Below are 21,496 nucleotides of genomic sequence, written 5' to 3' on the forward strand. Positions count from 1 at the left end.
ATATATTACTGCTGGCTGAAATAGTAACAAGAAATGATGTTTGGGAAGCTCCGGTGCACTTTCTTATTCCTAACAGTAAATGCTTAAGTGAAGTTATTTATTGAATAGGCATTCTCTGCAAAATCAAGTATTCTTTTGTGTGTCCTCTTTGATTCTTAGGAACTTCATAAAGTCTAAGTTGGAAGGCAAGGATATTTGTGTGTGTGTGAAAATGTTATTTCAGACCTAGTTAGATGCATGTTTTAAAGACCAACTAAGCTGAGCATCTAAAATAGTTGAACTTAGAGATCTATCTCCATTATGAAAGCTCTGGATTGTATTTAGCAGTCAGGTAAGCAGGCCACTTGTGCAATCAATCTTTCTCCTCCCCTCATATATATATCCCTGTATACACCTAAGTACGTTTCCAGATCCTCCATGGGGAAATACAGTGGAGGAGAGAATCACCCAAACTTGGGCAGAGGTGGCTGACATGAGCAACTTCCCACTCACACAAGCTACCTATGCCCAATTTTGCCCAATTCTATGCAGAATTTATCTTCAGCTTTCATTTTAAAATTAAAAAGGAGCAAAGTTCTAGCTCTTTATAAAGGATGGGGAACCTACAGCTTGCTAAATGTACAAGTCCCACCAACCCTGACTTTTGGCCATGCTAGTTGGGACTGATGGGAGTTGGAAGTGCAACTCTGGAGGGTCACAGGTTCCCCATTCATGCCAGAACAGCTGCAGAATGAAGGTAGATTTGAAAATATGTGGGTAGTGTCTGTCATAATTTTTTTAAAAAGGGGTGGGGATGTGAGTAGGCTATTCAGTGGTTGAGTAAATCAATGTGTTCAGACTGTGCATAGTTCTTGGCCCTCTTACTATTACCCAAGAACATGGTCTGAGGGCATATGATGCAGGCATCTGACTCAAGCAGAGCATGTCTGGGTCTGGGTAGCATCTCTATGGGATATCTGGGAATCTCAAATAAGGCACCTTAAGTTCCATGATGAAAGCAAGGTTGGAGATTCACTCAAGCAATTTTTGTTTAAAGCTACATTTATTTTTGTTCATTTCTACGAAATTTTGCATAACAATTGAAGTTTTAGCAGAAGAGTTTGATGAAATAATGAGAATGGAAACTGGCTCATTCCCTTTATTTAGTTCCTTCTTTGAAAGCATTACCTTTAAAAAATACAAGGAAGAATGGATGCTGTAGAAATGCAAGAGAGGAAATGAGATGTATAGGCAAAAGATTTTTGGGATAAGGTTGCACTCCTCTCCACCACATTGAAAACTACTGTATTATAACAAATATAAATGAAGCTTTGATTTTTAAAAATGTTCTTGAATTTGTGGTAAAGGTAGATTTGATTTGTTTTGTGTGTTTAATCCAGGACACTTGAAATGGACCAAAGCCGAGGATATTGACATAGAAACTCCAGGATCTATACTTGTGAACACTAACCTGAGGGCTTTAATAAACAAACACACATTTCTTTCCTTACCTCAGCATTTTCAACAATACCTCTTGCTTTTGCTTCCAGAAGTAGATAGACAGGTAAGGGTTGTTTTTGTTTTTTTAAAGCATACAGTAATTGCTTTCATGGGCATTCTTTTGTAATCGCTGCTTTTCTACAGCTTAACATGATGCATATTGTTCAGACTCACTGACACAAGTAAGTGCTTCTCAACACCATGCATAACTAGCTTATGGAATTCACTGTCAGAGGAAGTCATGAAGTGGACTAGCATAGGTGTTTTTAAAAAGGATTAGACACATTCTAGAAGAAAATGTGTAACGAAGGCTGTTAGCCATGACAGCAAACTATGAAATCTCAATCAGGCTGTGGTGCCTTATAGAAGTTATAGAAGCGGTGCAGGGACCACTTCCCGCCCATTGATTCATCCCCCAGCAGTGTTGTAGAATCTAAAGACTACTTAACATATGAGTAATGAGTAGGGCTGAGAAAAATGTTTGTGTTTTTCAGCTTTCATGTCAACATTCATGTGCTTGATAATATAGAACTTCTTGCTGAACAGCTAAGCAAATTTTACAAAAATCAAAGTAATTTATTTGCTGTTTGGATATGTAACCAGTTACATGTCAAATATGGGTGTGTAAAGCCCACAGAGTCTAATTCTTAAGGTGCAGGGAACTGTATAGCCCTTGAGCTAGCACACAGAGCACAGCTCACAGAAGATCCTGAGCTTTGGAAACAAGGCAGTCAGAGCTTCCATGACCAAGCTGCTTTTTTCTTCTTTCTTCGGTAATCTCTTGTAGCCGAGTAAGATTGTCTTCCATAAACACAGTTTTAAAAGTGAGTCCGTAAGTGACTGCGGAGGCCATTTCTGGATCCACACATCCTTCCACAGTGGGGACTTAGGTTTCTGGACGGGAATTGATCATGGTGAGGGTTTGCCAAGCATGCCTTCCTCTTAGCACGTTTCTCCCTTGTGTCCTGAGTTCGAGCGTCTTCAAAGCCCATGACACCTTTGGTAAAGGCTGTTCTCCAACTGGAGTGCTCACAGGCCAGTGTTTCCCACTTGTCAGTGTTTATACTGCATTTTTTGGGATTTGCCTTAAGAAAGTCTTTAAAAATCTTTTGTTGACCACCAGAATTATGCTTTCCACTTTTATGTTCGGAATAGAGTAGCTGCTTTGGAAGACGATAATCAGACATCTGTACAACATGACCAGTCCAATGAAGTTGATGTTGAAGAATCATTGCTTCGATACTGGTGATCTTTGCTTCTTTCAGTACACTGGCATTAGTTCACCTGTCTTCCCAAGTGATGTGTAATTTTTTTGGGAGACACCAAGATAGGGGATGCTCTGCAACCAGCTGAACAAAGCCTAGGCAGATTTCCTTTATATGCTTTCCGTGAGCCCTTTCCCCAGAGCAATGTGATTGGGAGCAGCCCTGCCCTGGACCTGCCTTGCCTATAGTCACATGGGTTAATCAGGTCTAGTATGGACTTGCATAGTTCGCCCCATCCACATGATGTAAGGCCTTCAAATGATACAGCAACACTATGGAAAGTGCCTCCTATGTTACTGCTATAACATCCAAAGGGAATAACTCCTCTTTACTGGTTCTTAAGAACCAGTAATTTTTGTTGTATTCAGCATGGCGCTAAGAGGATGATTCTGTTAGTGCAAGAATGAAGCAGCAACTCCTTCCCCAAAACACTGCAGGATTTCACTTAGCTATGCAACACTTGTTTCAAATACAGGCACTCTGACTGGTGTTCCACTATATTTGAGGGATATTTATGCCTTTTCTCTTCTGTTTCAAAGAAAAAAATGGTGACACCTATTTCATACTTGTCCTCAAATGGATTGACTGCATTCTCCAAAACATCAAGTCCTGTGATCCATCCTGATCTGTTTTAGGAATTGGAATTATCTGACACAGATAGATCTGATGGAGGCTTACTTACATTTCCCATCAGACCAAGGACTATAGGCCCCCTCATTTCAGCTATGGGGAAGAACAACCACAATTCTGAGCCCTTTTGCTTGGGCTCGCCTCCACTTCCAGGATCTTTACTAAAATCCTGGTGGACCAAGTGACTTTCCCCAGAAGCACAGGCATGAGGATCTATTCATATCTAGGCAATCTCCTAGTCTGATCATCATCTCATAAGGGTAGCTCCAAGACACAGCTGTGACCTTATTGATGGGATAGCACCATGGGTTTTCATCAGCAGTGCATTTCTTCCTATATACATCCTTTTCACATAGTTTTTTCTGCCTCCTGGCCAACAAATCTATATAAAGGCTCCAGAAAAGCACATGTGCAGTGAATCCAGATCTCATTTTCAGTCTCTAGCCAGTCTTTACTGTTAATGATGGAATCAAGTCTAGATTCCATCCGTTGGGCAAAATTCTACCCAAGACCGGTACACATTCGTCTTGAGGTAGAAAGCTTCAAAACACCAACAATCTCAACACAGACATCCAGGTCCCACCCAGGTGCAGAACTTCTTCAGATTGTGGATCTCAGAGTCACACCTGTTTGGGGATATTCTCTTACAGGACGCCAGTTGAGTCTTTCTTTACAATAGAAGCTAATTGAGCAGCAGGAGAAGTGAAAGTGTTTATCTTATAGCTTTGCAAGCAATGGAGAAAGGGCAGGGGACTTCCCCCCTCCACATATTGAAGCCTTTGCTAGTCTGATCTTGGAAGGCAATGCTGAGCAAAAGGCACATCTGGATAAGCTCACCTGCTAAGCAAGCTCTACAGATGGAGGATCAAGGAAACGCCTTTGGGTTGAATGATTTGGCTTCCTTGCCCTTACATTTTGCCCAATAGAATCCACTTTCTCAAGCAGTGCAGCAGAGCTTTGGGTGGCTTATTTTTAGACCTCACTGTAATAGAAGGTACAAAGTCCAACCTTGTCAGCTTTTTAACCAAATTTGTCTTTTTCTACTGTACCATAAAATCAGTTCCCTTAATGTAATGGGCAAGTGGCAAGGTTTCCCAAAGCACTTAGGCTTCCACATGACTACAAATCAATATGAGTAACCAAGATACATTTTCCATCCCTATCTTTTTTTTTTTTTTTTACAAGAAGCAGTCAACCTTCCATTAAAAAGGGGTGGGTGGGAATGGAACAGTGACTTCTTAAGTGCTTTTATGCCTAGGTAATATTGAAAGGCCATTTTTATGTCTGGTATTTTAATAAATCATCCCATTGCCATCTATAATGACAAATTGTTTAAGGTGCTAGCTGCAATCCAGAATGTGCCAGGGGGGTTCTGCTCTTTTATTTTGGTGCTGCAGCTCCTTCCTTCTCTGCCTGTTCTATACTGTAAACTTCCCTTCGACTAAGATGATGATTTTTTTGCCAACACTTTTCTGGATTGTGGTCTTTATGTGACTGGCATAAGGTCATTATGTTCAAGAAACTGTTTTGTAAGCCAGTCTTCTTTTGTTCCTCATGGGAAGATGTATTTGTGATTACCTGCAAATATTCTTAGGCACATCTAGTTACTTACTCTCCATCTGCAAGTACCTTGGGAATGGTTTGCATTCTGTGCCTGCTGCTAAGGTTCAACTAAGCATGTGCTGCAGTGAGCTGTGGGGCGAGGGAATGACAACTCCATTGCTTTTCTAGGGATCACAGCTGAGGGCTAGAGCGCAATGCTTTGCATGCAGAAGAACTCAGGTTCAGTTACTGGTGATCTGAGTGAACGGGATCATGGGTGGGAAGAGCTGGGAAATAACCTACCTGAGAGTCAGCGTAGATGGTGTGTGGCTAGGTGGATCAGTGGTCTGGCTCAGCATAAGGCATCTTCTTATGCTTTCATTTCACTTAAGTTACCTTCTAATTTTCACTCACTTTTGTGCCTTGCAAGACAGCAGTGTTGCTGCAGTCAACCTACCCATTTTAGCAGGTGCCTAGTTTGGTGTACCTCCACTTGACCATCATGTTGGTGTCCACAGTGTGTGAATTGGCCCACAGTATTGATGAATTCAGCATTTTTAGCATTTCTATATTTTCAAAGCTAGGAATTATTATTATTATTATTATTATTATTATTATTATTATTATTATTGAAGTTGATTTTAAACACCATCTTTATTCTTTACGTTCTCATTGTTGATGGCCCTGCACATTTTATAAGCTTGCTACCTATGGTTAACAACTGGCACACCAACTCTTACCCTGCCTAAGATAGCATAAGATGGTTAGGTAAAGAGACCCCTGACCATTAGGTCCAGTCGTGACCGACTCTGGGGTTGCGGCGCTCATCTTGCTTTATTGGACGAGGGAGCCGGCATACAGCTTCCGGGTCATGTGGCCAGCATGACTAAGCCGCTTCTGGCGAACCAGAGCAGCACACGGAAACGCTGTTTACCTTCCTGCCAGAGCGGTACCTATTTAACTACTTGCACTCTGATGTGCTTTCGAACTGCTAGGTTGGCAGGAGCAGGGACCGAGCAATGGGAGCTCACCCCATCATGGGAATTCGAACCACCGACCTTCTGATCGGCAAGTCCTAGGCTCTGTGGTTTAACCCACAGCGCCACCCGCATCTCATAAGATGGTTATTGTTGTTGTTTAGTCATTTAGTCGTGTCCGTCTCTTTGTGACCCCATGGACCAGAGCACACCAGGCACTTCTGTCTTCCACTGCCTCCCGCAGTTTGGTCAAATTCCCACAGTTTGGTTAAACTCATGCTTCGAGAACACTATCCAACCATCTCATCCTCTGTCTTCCCCTTCTCCTTGTGCCCTCCATCTTTCCCAACATCAAGGTCTTTTCCAGGGAGTCTTCTCTTCTCATGAGGTGGCCAAAGTATTGGAGCCTCAGCTTCACAATCTGTCCTTCCAGTGAGCACTCAGGGCTGATTTCCTTAAGAATGGATAGGTTTGTTCTTCTTGCAGTCCATGGGACTCTCAAGAGTCTCCTCCAGCACCATAATTCAAAAGCATCAATTCTTCGGCGATCAGCCTTCTTTATGGTCCAGCTCTCGCTTCCATACATCACTACTGGGAAAACCATAGCTTTTACTGTACGGACCTTTGTTGGCAAGATGATGTCTCTACTTTTTAAGATGCTGTCTAGGTTTGTCATTGCTGTTCTCCCAAGAAGGAGTCTTTAAATTTCGTGGCTGCTGTCACCATCTGCAGTGATCATGGAGCCCAAGAAAGTAAAATCTCTCACTGCCTCCAATTCTTCCCCTTCTATTTGCCAGAAGGTGATGGGACCAGTGTCCATGATCTTTGTTTTTTTGATGTTGAGCTTCAGACCATACTTTGCGCTCTCCTCTTTTACCCTCAATAAAAGGTTCTTTAATCAAGGTTGCGTCATCTGCATATCTGAGGTTGTTGATTTTATTCCGGCAATCTTAATTCCGGCTAGGGATTCAATCCAGCCCAGCCTTTTGCATGATGAATTCTGCATATAAGTTAAATAAGCAGGGAGACAATATACAGCCTTGTCGTATTCCTTTCCCAGTTTTGATAAGATGGTTACCAGGGTACAATTAGGTTCTACTGTTCAATTTCTTTCTGAAGCCAGTTTTAAATCTACAGCTCTTGATCCAAAAACTAGATGATCAGCACTAGCTTCTGGCTTTGCAGCTCAGTTGGTTAGAGTGTGGTGCTGACAATACCAAGGTTGCAGGTTTCATCCCTGTAAGGGACAGCTGCATATTCCTGCATTGCAGGGGGTTAACTGGACAATCCTCAAGGTCCCTACCAACTCTATGATTCTATGAGATAACTCTTCTATGAGCACCCAAATCTCAATATTTGATTGGTTGATTGGTAGTACATGCTTATACCTTGTACACTTGAGTTTGATCTACGGTAATTAGTTGTGTTTTAGGCCTCATTTAAATCAATGAGCTAGATAATCTTGTTGATTTCAGAGAGATTAATGCATTTCCTCTGGTTCCAACTTATTGTACTTGTATAGTCTAGCGTTCTACTTTCCTCTTCCCTTCTATATCATAGTTTGTTATCCTTCTTTTTTTCGCATTTCCAACCCTATTAAGTACTAGGGTTCCTATTGGCACACCAATGTACCGTAACCAATATAGGTGTCTCACAAAGCAAGATGAACATTAGATGTGGTGTGTTTAATGTACATGACATACGCTTCTACGTTTGCAATCTGACTTGATATATATCCTCAGGTTAATACAGTGAAGAAAAACAGCTTTTGATTTTAATTTGACTTGGAAGATCATTTCTCATTTCCCATTCGGTATGTAAAACTAGCTTAAAGGTTCATCAGTACAACGTTATGAATGCCATCAAACCTCCTTCTTAATGACCCTGCACAGTCCTCCTTCAGGATTCAAGACAATTTATGAACCAGTCCAATGCATGATTTTGAAATGTGCCTGGGCATCAAGCAATTACAGAGCAGCTTGGACATTGATGCCCCCCAAAGCTTACACTCATACCCCATTGAAAAACTTCATCTTTGTGGAAGTTGCTCAATTGAACTATTAGCATATTATAATAACCTTTTCTGGGTTTTCTAGATCACATGCTATATGGGACTGTTTTTTGATCTGGACACTTATGAACACTTTTCTTTTAATTTGGTAATTTAATTTCTTGCCAGTTTGAATCCTCGGGATGAAACGATAGGCAGGCAGAAAAGGGATGTAACATAAGCCAAATATTTTGTTTCGCAAAAATGTGGTAGAGCTATTCCATATCTTTTCTTTTTTCTTTCTGATGAGGATACACTGAATTAAATTTTGTAACGGCCACACTTTTGTATGACATGGAGAGCTCACATCTCACACATCTGATAAATTGGCTCCCAAGAGGTTTGTCCAAATTCTGAAGCCAAGGCACGATAATTGCTCAGCATTGTTTTACAAGCTATACCCTTATATCTTAATAGTACACATGCTTTTAATTTGTATGTACTATTATATGTATTGCAAACTGAAAATCTGTCAACCAATGTTTTGTCTATATTTCTGACATTAAATGTATTTAATGACAACCCTCCCCTTTCAAATATCTTCAGGAAATTATCTAAATTTCTCTTTATGGCATACTCCTTTAAAAATGTAAAAATGAAACAGAAGTTTAATGCTTTCTATTAAAAATGAAGAATCCATATTAAATAATATATTGCTAACTTACTGAGGTAAGCTTTTAGTGTGCTGAAACTCAAGCTTTACCATTGTGAAACAGTATAATAAAACCATATATAATTTATTACAGCCTGTGTTAATACTAGAATCACTGCCTGTATTAACAAAATCTTTTATTTGAGAAATATACCATCTAAATATTAATTATGTAGGATGCTTGAATAGTAGTTTTTATATAAGAGCAACAGCAATACTGGTCAGGGTGAAGAGGGAGAACAATAATGGATTTAGATGGTTTAGTTTTTCTTAATATATCAGCCATGTAGAAGGGCCCAAACACCTGTAAAATAATGACACATCCTTTCTGAAGAGCATTAGGATTTTAGTAGAAATTATATAGAAGGTTGCCAAATTCTGTAACATGCTGGTGTTGCAGTGGTCTCTGGCAACAAGAGTTAATTTAGGCATCAGTAGGAAATTAACTGACCAGGTGCTGTTCTATTTACTAATGTTTGACATTTTCATGGCTTGTGAAAATAGCCACTGGGCTATGACAAATGTCCCCCCCCCCCCCGTTAAGTAGAATAGAAACAATAGCTAAAATGTTTCTGGTGTGAATTCTTTGTAAAATAATTGCTTAAGTTTGGGAATTAACACCTCCATTGTGCTTAATCAGACAAAACCAGAATTCCAAGCCCAACAGAATAATAATAATAATAAAATGCATTTCAAAAGCATTTGTTGTTCTGGCTCATTAAAGCATTGCCTTTGTTGGACAGCATTTCTTGAAGGCCATAAAAATTAATAGTGTATTTTAAAAGTGCTTTATTAGCATGTTTCTCCAAATACTAATTTAGCTTTAGTGGTTAATTGTGCCATCTCTATGGCCGTGGACTGTTGAAGTAAAACACCTACTTTAACACTAAGAATTTAAGTTTTTCTCTTTTTCACACTATTTCATTCCAAGTAGAAATGCATCCCCTAGGGCAGGCTTTCCCCAGCTTAGGTCTCCAGATGCTTTTGGACTACAGTTCCTATCATCCCTGGCCACTGGTCCTGCTAGCTAGGGATGATGGGAGTTGTAGTCCAACAGCAGCTGGAGACCTAAGTTGGGGAAACCCCCCCCCTCTAAGGTATCTCTTTGATCTTACAGGTTTTTGATTCTTTGTAGGAATTTTGTAGAACAGATTTCAATTGGGTGTAATTTGGCTTACCCTTCTGCAATTCTTCTCTTAGAACAAATCTTGAGAGACTAAGCATGGCCGGAAATGGAAAGTGAGAAACTTGATTTGGTATGCCTTTTAAAATGGGCATCTCCACATTGCAGATGTCCCTACTAAAGGAGGTCAGCATTCCATAATTCCCTCATTTGCTAGAGTCCTTCTTGTTCTTTTCATTCCTGTTCAGACCAACTGAACAGTTGTTATCATGGTGGGATGGCTCTCAGTGCCCCCTCAGTATAAGAAGAGAGACTGGTGAATAACAAGGCTTGGCAGCTAGGGGACAGATCTGCCACTTTCTTGATGACATTGTGGTTTCTACTCTTACTACATAAGAATGTATCCTGGGAATATGTGATTAATAAATACATCAAGCGTTTCCTTTCTTCTCATTAGTTCCAAGAGTAACTATTCTAAGTCCCATCAGTTGTTGCCTCCTTTCCATGACTCACTTTCTGAAAGTCACATTACACTTAAGAGCTCTCCTTGATTTCTCTGTGCATCTCAGGATCTTCATTGGAAAGTTGATCAAGCAGGGGCACAGAGAGCAGTAGTACGTTCCTAGTACTATGTTGCTTTTCTGGCTTAGACTTTATACCCTAAGCAATTTGTGAATTAATTTTTATTTTAAGATTTCTTATATAAGATTTCTAAAGTGTTGGTCTCACGATTGGTTGCTGTTTGTTTAAAAAAAACTTCACAGAAAATGCTACAATTAACTAACAATTGCTGTTAGACATTTTTTTATATATACAAACAGTTCACACCATATTAACTTCTGACATTGCTAAAATGACTTTTCGCCGCAGTTTTTGTTTCAGCCTACCTACTGTCATGAAAAGATGTGCTGGATCAGAAACTGTTAGATTGCATGGAATACAATGCGCCTTCCTTCTGAATAAACATGCATCAGATTATGTTGTTAGAATCAGTAGTACTTGATCATCCTTAATGTAGGCACACAGATGCTGGGTTAGGCCACTTGCATTTAATATGATGACTATAATGAAAATGCTATTTAAATATTAGATGATCCCTCTTGTTATTCCCACTTTCTATCCTTCCCTGTTTCACGTAATTGGAGCTCTAATCTTATGTACTCTTAGTTGAAGCAATATCTGACAGTGTCTTCTGCTACCACCGGCTTATTTTCTAGATGGGAAGTGATGGAGTTTTGCGCCTCAGTAGTTCCGCTCTAAATAATGAATTCTTTGCATATGCAGCACAAGGGTGGAAACAACGATTGGCAGAAGGTAATTTTCTATTTGTTATTAGATTTAACAAAATAGTGATTTTCCCTCCCCGAAGAGATGCCTCCTTGTGTCATGGCCAAGAATACACATACTCAAAATACATTTGTAAGATAAAATGTAAAGTGACAGAACTTAAAAATTATACACTCTGGTTCATCTTCAAATTGATTTAAGCACATCTGTTTATTGCACCTGAGTAGGGGAGGTCACTTGGGCAGCCTTTTCAAAAATACAAACAAGCATTTTCATCAGTGTCAACTTTGGAAACCTAAATGCATGTGACTAAATCAGCCAATATATTTCAGGAATGCCAAAGGTAGTGCTGCAAATAAAATATTATTGTTGGTTTCTCTCAGATTAGTTTTGCAGTGAAATTTGAACAAATGAAGGTTTAATTCATTTCTGCTCCAGAGGCTAGGACCCGAACCAATGGATTCAAGTTACAAGAAAGGAGATTCAGACTAAGCATCAGGAAGAGATTTCTGATAGTAAGAGCTGTTCGACAGTGGAACAGACTCCCACGAAAGGTGGTAGACAGCCCTTCCTTGGAGGTTTTAAAGCAGAGGGTTGGATGGCCATCTGTTATGAGATTCCTGCATTGCAGGGAGTTGGACTAGATGACCCTCAGGGTCCCTTCCAACTCTTATGAATCCATGAGAGCTGAAGTGTCCCCCCCCCTTACTGCAGCCATCCATGCCACCTGAAAAGCTGCTCCCAAAGATTGGGGGACCTTCTGGAGCAGCGTCCAATACAGTACAAGGAACTGCAGCTGTGAAACTGGTGCATGTGTGAAACTGCTTGGACATGTGCACTGGAATCTCTGGAACTTGTCCCGTCTATGAAATCTTACAACACAAATGTCCAAGCAATGTTTGCACGTCGTCTGCTCAATGGCGCTTCTTCAGAGACCCCCCCTCAAATCCCAACTGCACCCTTGTAAAAATCCTTAGGAACTTGTATTCAGATATTTGGGGACCCATATTTCAAAACCCCACTCTTTGTATCTTTTAGGAGAATTTACTCCTGAAATGCAGCTGCGCATCAGACAAGAGATTGAAAAGGAGAAGAAAACAGAGCATTGGAAAGAGAAGTTCTTTGAAAGATTTTATGGGGAAAAGTAAGTATCATAGAAAAAAACCATTAAACAAAGAATTGGCCTGAGATTTACATTAATATATTAATATATACATTAACATGTATTTCTTTCACATAGATCAGTTATTTGGTTTAAAAAATAAACTGCCTAGTTAATTGTGGCAATGGTTTTAGCCTCGCATTATTATTATTATTATTATTATTATTATTATTATTATTATTATTAGTTTTTTGCCAATCTTCTGCCATTTCTTTCCCTCAAAACCCACATATCTAGAAAAGTCTTGCATGGACCATTGTAACTTTTTCTGCCTATGCTTCTCACTATGCCAGCGATCCCCTCCGAACTTCTGTCCCCCACTAATCATTTATCAAACCATCTGCTTTATCTGAACTGTAAATTTACGAGCAGGGACAATGTCATTTCTATATTTCAAAGCAGGTTGTTGGAGATCAATGTGAAGAGAGAAGTGTAATTGTAGATAATTTACGGTACTGGCAGCAGCTCTGGTATTGCAAATAGTGGATAAAATTATTGCAGTATGTCAGCAGTTTCCTGAAATGCAGGTCTGCTCCAATTATATTTAAAGTTGGGATGAGCATGCAGTTTAAAGCATAGAGGGGGCAGGAGGCTGACCTGCTGGTGTTCCCCATGAGTTTTTCTCCCCACAGTCTCTTTGCCCTCATTGCTATTCTGCCAGCTTTGCTCACTTCTGGTATCAGCATCTCCCACTCATGCACCCCTTTTGTACTTTAATTCACATATTGTGGTTCGAGGACCCGAACCCCGCAAAGTAAAATGAAGACACAGGGACACGTGATATAACACGTGATATAACACGTGATATAACACGTGACTCGCACAGGACGACGAAGAGAAATGAGGCCGGGGAGAGGCTGGCACTGCAGCATAAAGGCTGCTGGACACGTCCCCCCCATGGCACCTGGTTGGGTGGCCACCGGGGAGGCGTGAGTGCCAGCCAGGTGAGCTGGAGGCAGGGGGCAACGCCCCCTGCTAGGAGCGGTGTTCGGGCTCCCGCCCACAACCACTCCCCTCTCTTTCAGGGAGGAGAGTCTTTGTGCCCTGGCGTTTAATACTCATGCCACAAGTTTGACACAAGTTTAAACATCGCCATGCATAATTTTTTCAAAAGTTGTCATGAACTCAACAGTGTTCTGGTTTAGTTTTAAATTATTTCCTAATCCATAAGACGGGGGTCCCCAATGTAGTGTCTGTGGGTCACTCTTGTGTTCTGTTGTCTCCCCTTTGTCAAGTCTCTCCAGGGCAGAAGCTCTGAGCAGTGAAGCCACCTTCTTTCATATTTTCTTATCGAAACTGCCCAATGAGATGCTGCTCCAACCAATCAGAGTGAAAACAAAAAGTGGTCCATAGCCAACCAGGAGGTAGTGATAGTTGTGGTGGCGTTCAGCAGCAGCAAGCAAGCCCCAGCTTTTCCATAGCTGGATATCCAGCCATGCCCCCACTTTCTTTTTGTTCTGGTTGATCAGAGATGTAACAGAGCAGTGAGCCGCACTAGTGTCCAGTAGGAAGCCTGCTCCTGCACATCTCTAACCAACTAGAATGAAGAGGAGGCAGCCTGTTAATCGGATATCCACCAACAGAAATGCTGGTGATTGCTTGCTAATGACCCGTCTTCTCCTCCTGGTTGGTGCAGTTCTGTAGTTTTATGAGTCAAATGTACTTGTTGTAGATGAGGATCTCAGGTTGTCATCTAGAGATTGTGCTTTTGTAGCATGGATTAAAATTAATGCTTTCTCTGAAATGTGATGATTGCATAATTAACTATGTGATTTCTGACTAGGCTTGGAATGTCAATAGAGGAATCTGTGAAGCTCACATCTGTACAAAGCAGTAATGAAGAGCCTTCCCTCTGTGGGTCTTCAGAATTGCCTGGTCCTTCAAGAGAGTCAGCATTTGATGATCATGAGGAGAAAAGCAACCAGCTGCCACTATTGCCAGAGAGAGATTTTTGCCATTCCCTTTGCAACATGGAACATGTTCCCTCCAAGGATCTAATAGCAGAAGCAGAAGGCATTTTGATACCTGAAGAATCTGTTATTCAAGAGGAGATTGCTGAGGAGGTTGAGACAAGTATCTGCGAGTGTCAAGAGGAGAGCCATAAAGCGGAACATGTGAATTCCGAGCAACTAGTCAGCCCAGTTGGTACGAATGAAGAAACAGAAACTTTGCCACTTTCAGGGAACTCTGATGTAGTAAGTACATTGTGTCAAGTTGAAATTAAGGTGGAGGAGAGATTGGAACACCCCCAGGAAGAAATGTCAGTCATGACCAATCAGCTGGAAAACAGTTTATCACCTTCCCAGTCCGCTTCATCTGCAAACTCTCTCAGTAATATGGAAGAAAAGGATCTGGAATGTGCAAAAGACCTAAGTCCTCATGGAAAATATTCCCCTGTCCTCAATGGTTCCTTATTCACTGGTGGAAGTGTTGCTGTACATATGGAGCTGCAAAGTGACCCTGATGAACAGTCTTCTGAAAATGCTTGTATTTCTGAAAATTCATTTTCCTCTGAAAGTCCAGAGGAACCATGTGCCAGTATTGCATCTCCTGGAGGTGACACACAGTCAACTTCAGAGGAACCTTGCACACCAGTATCTCTGGAAACAGCATGCTCATCTGACATTTCTTGCACTGAAAACACTGAAGCTGATAGTCAACAAAAACCTATTGATGATCATCTAAATACATCTTTAATATCTGAAGTATCTCCCATGCCTGCCTCACCTGTAACCTCAGAAGCATCTCTGATGTCAAATTTGCCTCTGACTTCAGAGCCATCACCAGTTTCCAATTTACCTTTACCATCAGAAACCTCACCAATGTCTGATGTGCCCTTAACATCTGAAACCTCCTCAGTGTCTTCTGTCCTTCTAGCTTCTGAAACATCTCATTCGAATAGTCTGTTGTTACCTTTGGAAACATCTCCGCTTTCAGATTCGCCAATGAGTGAAAGATTTAGTCAGCAGAGAAAATCACCATGTTCATCTGAAGAATCCCTGTCACCACTGAAAGAAGAAGTGTCTACCATTGCTAATAATTCTCAAGAAGACGACCTTGCTTCACAACAGAAACAGATCCAAGGTGTACCTGAAGCCATGAAAGCTGTCACACCTGAGGCTTCAGCAGTGGAAGAGTCCCAGTCTAGAAACATTACTAACCAACCATGTAGATCACATACCGAAATAGAAAAATCTTTCATTTCTTCTGTGGCAGAACACACTTCTCCAGAAGTGATAAAAATTAGAAATCATGGTGCTCTACAAAGAACTGAAAAGAAAAGTACTGTCTCTCAGCTAGAAGTTTCTGTTCTAACAGAAACAGCAGGATGCAAAAATACTGAATCTCTTCCATCTAAATCACATGATAAAATATATACCTCATCCTCATCAGAAAAGTTGTTCTCGGAAGTGGGTAGAAGTAAGTCTCACAAACTTCAAGGGACTGCACAGAGTCGGTTTGAAAGTTCTTATTCAACAAAGTCATCAGAGCCTACAAAGTCGCCTGAAGTAAGAGGAGAAAATAGGGACCTGGAAATTCCAAAGAGGAAGACTGCTGAACACCATGGTTTTGGGATCTGCAAAGAGAAGCGAGCGAGAATTGAAGATGACCAGGTACATCGTAATACATCAGCAAGTTCATCTGAGAGGGAAGCACCACCCAGAGAAGAGCCCAGAGTCCCACCTCTTAAGGTAAACTGATAGGGGAACATTTAATGAAACAAAATTGACAGATAAAGGTTTCTGCGGAGTATACTGGGATTTTAGGTAGGATTGCCATACATCCCTGGACATCCTCGGAATACCGTGGTTGAAAGCAGTGTGCAGGTGGAAATTAGCAAGATGTCCTGGAAAATCCAGACATATGGAAAAAGCTCAACTTGCCTGCCCCCCAAAAAATCTCAAAAACTTTTGTGTCTGGATTCTCACTTTTTGAAATATGGCAACCCTAATTTTAGGTAATTCAATAGAACAATTCCAGCTAGTGAATTCTTTCTTCTATAAGTTTATATTTAAAGCTGAAGATAAAATAAGTAACCAGCACACAGAGGAACAGTGATTCCAGCAACATTTTAATGGTCTGGTACACTGTATGTAGATTGAGGTCCCTGCACCCACCCTAGACTAGACTAACAAATCTGTGTCAGTTTTGTGCTCAGTTTCATAGGTGTGTTTGGTCCCAATTTTGGTGGCTTTTTTTAAAGCACTAAAAGTTTACATTTCCCCATAAATATGCGTTCTTGTATGCATTTTCCCTGCAAAACACACATCTTTGTACCCATTTATTGGACCAAAACTTCATCAAAAAAATTGGAGAAGCAGATAGTTCCCAGTCATCTGGGATTTATACATCCAGGTCTGGCAAATTGGTCTGCTTCACTTTAAAATAAAGACAAAATTAATTTGTCCTCCATTCCTACAGTATTTAATAAATGTATGTATGTATGTATACATGTATGTATGTATGACAGTTCTTTTTTTATTGTTTCCTTTTAGATCCAGCTTTCCAAAATAGGCCCCCCTTTTATCATCAAGAGCCAGCCTGCTTCCAAACCAGAACCAAGGGCTTCTACAAGTACATCAGCCAGCAGTGGGAGGAACACAGGGGCTCGAACCCTTGCAGACATCAAAGCAAGAGCCCAACAAGCTAGAGCTCAGAGGGAGGCAGCTGCTGCAGCAGCAGTTGCAGCAGCAGCAAGCATTGTCTCTGGAGGTTTAGGGAGCCCCTGTGAAGGGGGGAAGACCAGGACATTGGCCCACATCAAGGAACAGACCAAGGCCAAACTGTTTGCAAAGCACCAAGCGAGAGCCCACTTGCTTCAGAACAACAAAGAAGCCAAGTCTCAGCATGCCTCTAAGGAAGGTCCATCGGCCCTGGAGATCTCTGCTTCTTCTGAAACAAAGATTGAAGGTTCTACTGGTGTAATTATAGTTAATCCCAACTGCAGGTCTCCTAGCAACAAGTCTGTTCACCTTCGTGAAGCTACTGCTGTACTGCAGCAGTCGCTTAACGCCCCTACTTTACCAGAAACTAGTACTGACATCTCTGTTCACAATTCTGATGAAAATATATCTGTTTCTCATTTGTGTGAGAAAATGCTTTCATCTACCTCTACAGAAAGTAACAGTGTGTCAGTGCTATATAATAAAAATTCAGTTCCCATGTCTGTGTGTAGCACTACTATGTCGGGAGCAATTAAGGAACTTCCCTTTGCAGGCTCTCTGGATAAGTCCTCTGTTTCCATGTCTGTTGAAAGCACGGATGCAAAACCTTGCAATGTCAACATGCTGAAATCCATCCAGGGAGCTGACACTCCATGCATTGCCATCATGCCAAAATGTGTTGAGAACCCCACTGCACCAACCACAGTAGACAGCACCATCTTGTCCAATTCCATAGATGAGAAACGGTTGCCAAGCAACAATGCAAACAGTGCCATTTCCAGCCAGTACACCAGTGTGCCAGCTTCCTCCATTGCAAGTAATTTGTCAAATCACCTGGTTGGCAGCTCTGTTCTGATTCCTCCTGTGGGATCTACAAATAGATACTCTGATAAGATAGCCATAACTGGGTGCAGTGACCCTACTTCTTTGTCAAACAGTAGTTCTGTTAGGGCAGCTTTACATTGCAGCGAGACACTTCCAGTAGTGGATTCTGTTGGCAGGACTTCCATTTCAGTGTTTGCCAGTAATATGATGACAGTAAGTTCTTACGAGAACTCCACCAAAATGAGTGCTGATGCTATGGAGAGAAAGTCTGGAGTGAGAAGCCGATTAGATCTATCTGGTAAATCTTCAGTGGGTTATGCACAGGCACCCATGAATAGATCTATACCTTGCAAAGTCATTGTTGACCACACAACAACAACAATGAACTCAAACTTGTCACTGGGTATTTCTGTTGAAAACTCAGAAAACAGCACAGATATGCAGAGCAGGCCTCTTAGGACAGAAACTGCCTCACAAAATATAGCATGTCCTCAAGTGTCTGTAATAAGCAGGCCAGAGCTGCTTACTAATGAAAATCTGGAGCATAGCACTGGCTTTAATGCTGTTACAGGAAAGCAAGAGGGCAAACGTTTGCAAGCACCATGTACCAGTCTTCGAGAAGTGCCTCTCATGCCTCAAGATAAACGACTTGAAGCCGTTCCTCCCAGCCAAGGTTTTTCAGAACAGTTACGTGGTCCATTGGCTTTCAAAAGTGAATCAGACAATGTCTGTGCCAACCCATATAACCCTACTAGGAGAATCTGTTGGAATGATGATGAGGCAATGAGCACTGACCAGTCTCTGGTCAGCCATCTTAATCCAAATAAGCATAAAGAATATACCGAGCAAAACTGTTTAAAAAATGTCAAAACGGAGCCTTTGGGTTTTGCACATCTAAATGAGATGCATTCAAGGAATATTGTGACAAGCATCACCATGCCTGTTAAGTCGGAAGTGAATGAATCTGACAAATGTTTTCGGATGGACACGGAAGATTTTGCAAGGCCCGAAATGCCTCTCCAGGGTGCAGAAATAGCCACAAGTGCACAGCCAACACAAAACTCCAAGACATCTGTTACAGATTCCATGGAAAACTCTTTGTCCTTGACAACAGAAACACTAAAAAGAGTTACAAGTGCTGGAAGCTCTAGCTGCCGTTTGTCTTCAGTGGAAGCCAACAATCCGCTGGTGACACAGTTATTGCAAGGCAACCTGCCACTGGAGAAAGTGTTGCCACAGCCCAGGTTAGGAGCCAAGCTAGAAATTAACAGGCTTCCCTTGCCTTTGCAAGCTACCTCAGTATGCAAATCGGTGACATCTGAGAGGAATGCAATTGAAAACACTTCCAGTTCTCCAAATACAGATGGCAGAGGATTTACAGCAGCCACCATAGCCCCACTGCAAATCAGGAAGCGTGAGAACCACCCCAAAAAGAGGATGGCTAGAACAGCGGGGGAGGTTAAGTGTGAGCCTGGGAAGCCATCAATGGATGCAGTGGGTCCCTGTATCATCAATTCCAGCATGAGCCAACTTGGGCACGGCCAGCTGTTTAAACAAGAGTGGTCCGGCAAGCATGCCATTCAAAGCAGAATTGCACATAGCCCAGAGATCAAGCAGCAGAAGAGGCCTCTGCCCTCGTGCAGTTTCCAGCAGAACTTATTTAACATTGACAAAAATGGCAGCTTCCATGCAGAAGCAGGTACCTCACACAGGCAGCATTTCTACCAAATGCCAATGGCTGCAAGAGGCCCTGTTCCTACCACAGCTTTGATGCAGGCGACACTGAAGGCCCCATCTGGCTGCAGCGCCTTTGCATTCAGCAGGCACCTAGAGCAGAAGGTTTTGGGAGAGGTCAACATGTCTGCAGCACCTCACCAACTGAGGCTGGCGAGTGTTTTTTCCCCTAACGTTCAAATTAAGGAAGGTGATGACATTTCTAGTGCCTCACAGACTCTGCAGAGTAAAACATTAGCGCATCCTCCTCCCCCTCTGCCCCCACCTCCTCCCCCTCCGCCACCCCCACCGCCCCCTCCTCTTCCCAGTGCAGAAACTCCATCTGATCACAAACAACCGGCAGTTACCATGGAAACCACTAAAAGACTTAGTTGGCCTCAGCCGGCAAGCATCTGTAGCAATATAAAATCTGAACCCGTTTCTTTTGAGGAAGGTTTAAGCAGCAGCTGTGAGCTGGGCATGAAACAAGCATCTTATGATCAGAGCGAAGTAAAAGAACAGTTGAAAGCCTTTGCGTTGAAAAATGCCGACTTCCCTTCCTATTTACTTTCTGAGCCGCAGAAGCCTTTTGCCCAATTAACTGCTCAGAAAATACAGACTCAGCAGCAGCAGCAGCAGCAGCTCTGCGGAAATTACCCTACGATACACTTTGGTAGCACAAGCTTCAAAAGGGCAGCATCTGCAATTGAAAAATCTATCGGAATTTTAGGAAGTAGTTCAAATACAGCCCCGAGCCTATCTATTCAGAACACTCAGATTCCGGTTCAGAAATTTGCTGACAGCAGCAGTGCAGATGAGCTGGAACTGAAATGCTCTTGCAGGCTGAAAGCCATGATAGTGTGCAAAGGCTGTGGAGCCTTCTGCCATGATGACTGCATAGGTCCTTCAAAATTGTGTGTAGCCTGTTTAGTGGTTCGGTAGGATCCAAAGTAGAGATGCAGTATCCCTGGTTAGCAGTGGGGAAGGCAAAGGCAAGAAAAGGAGGAACTGGAATATTTTAGGCCATTTTGTATCTGGATACAAAATGTTTCTGGGGAAGCTTTGTTGAGAAATGAGTTATACCTGCTTGCATGGCTCATCCTAGTGAGAATGACCCCTTGGAGTAACGTGCACAAAAAAGTTAAAACATACCACACTTTCGTTAAAGTACTTTGATAAAGTAAAGCAAAAAAAATTATGCATTTTCATTTCTATTTATGTGCACAAAGTGCTGAACATTATTTTTTCCCATGTATAAATGTAACATATTCTTCCAGTAAAAGAATTACGAGATCCATAATTCTCCAAATTTCTGTGCATGGAACAGTGCAAGAATACAGGAGAACACTAATCGACGAAGAAGAGACAATGAGCAGGAGGAATAATATTCTGCTATCACTAGCAGGCCATTATAGCTACTGCAACTTGGCAGTTTTTGTAACAATTACATTCCTGAAGCCACAGTTGCCAACCATGGTTGACTTAATACGCAGCAAAAGGGGGGGGGATGAGACACTTTGGTAATTTTGGTCCCTTTAGGCTGCTGTACTGAAGGAAATTTTTAATTAAGCCAAGTGTTGAGGGTTACCTGTAACAAATTGGAGTTTGCATGATTTTTAGAAGTTTGGAAGTGGAGGGTGGGGTGGGCAGGGCAGAGAAAGAATAACTACAATGATTATAATATATTAATCCATTTACCTTCCCCAAACCTCATCTATCAATTTATCCTGAAGGGAGGTACTCAACTTATATGCATATATGGACCATATTATGTAAGCATCAAGCATGTTCTGAGCAATATCATTTCAATAGCCTAAAACTAAATCTTCTTCGATTCTCTGTGTAGATCCAAAAAAAGCAAAAATAATAATGTGTGATTTACAGACCTTTTAAATATGTTTACATCTTGATATATTTTTAAATATTTTACTAAATTTACTTGTAATCACTTTTTTGTGTGTTAGAGAGTTCACACCACAAATATTTTGTAGGATGGCTAGAGGAATGAAGAGATTTTAAAGGGATACTGCATCTTTTAGCTCTCATTATTGTATTTAGTAGTGGTTTATGTTGATAGTTATATTTGAGACATATTGGCCACCAAACTAGGGAAGAAGAGCTGAGGCA

The 21,496-nt window shown here is 41.5% G+C and overlaps 1 protein-coding gene across 6 annotated transcripts in view; it reads left to right on the forward strand.

Annotated features, from left to right (window-relative positions):
- ASXL3 (ASXL transcriptional regulator 3) overlaps window positions 1-20,867 on the forward strand; it is a 100,360-nt gene extending 79,493 nt beyond the window's left edge. For 4 of the 6 annotated variants that reach the window (XM_081206749.1, XM_081206752.1, XM_081206750.1 and 1 more), the window contains 5 exons: window positions 1,380-1,543; window positions 10,936-11,032; window positions 12,044-12,149; window positions 13,951-15,859; window positions 16,664-20,867. In XM_081206749.1, coding sequence (XP_081062875.1) covers window positions 1,380-1,543; window positions 10,936-11,032; window positions 12,044-12,149; window positions 13,951-15,859; window positions 16,664-20,311 — 5,924 coding nt within the window. In that variant the 3' untranslated portion in view covers window positions 20,312-20,867. Of the gene's footprint in view, window positions 1-165; window positions 332-1,379; window positions 1,544-9,798; window positions 9,905-10,935; window positions 11,033-12,043; window positions 12,150-13,950; window positions 15,860-16,663 lie in introns of those variants that run through there. The other 2 variants (XM_081206754.1, XM_081206753.1) reach the window with 2 other exon arrangements.
- Window positions 20,868-21,496: the final 629 nt, after the last annotated feature.

Source organism: Podarcis bocagei, assembly GCF_964188305.1.
Source record: "Podarcis bocagei genome assembly, chromosome: 8".
Taxonomy (NCBI): Eukaryota; Metazoa; Chordata; class Lepidosauria; order Squamata; family Lacertidae; genus Podarcis; species Podarcis bocagei.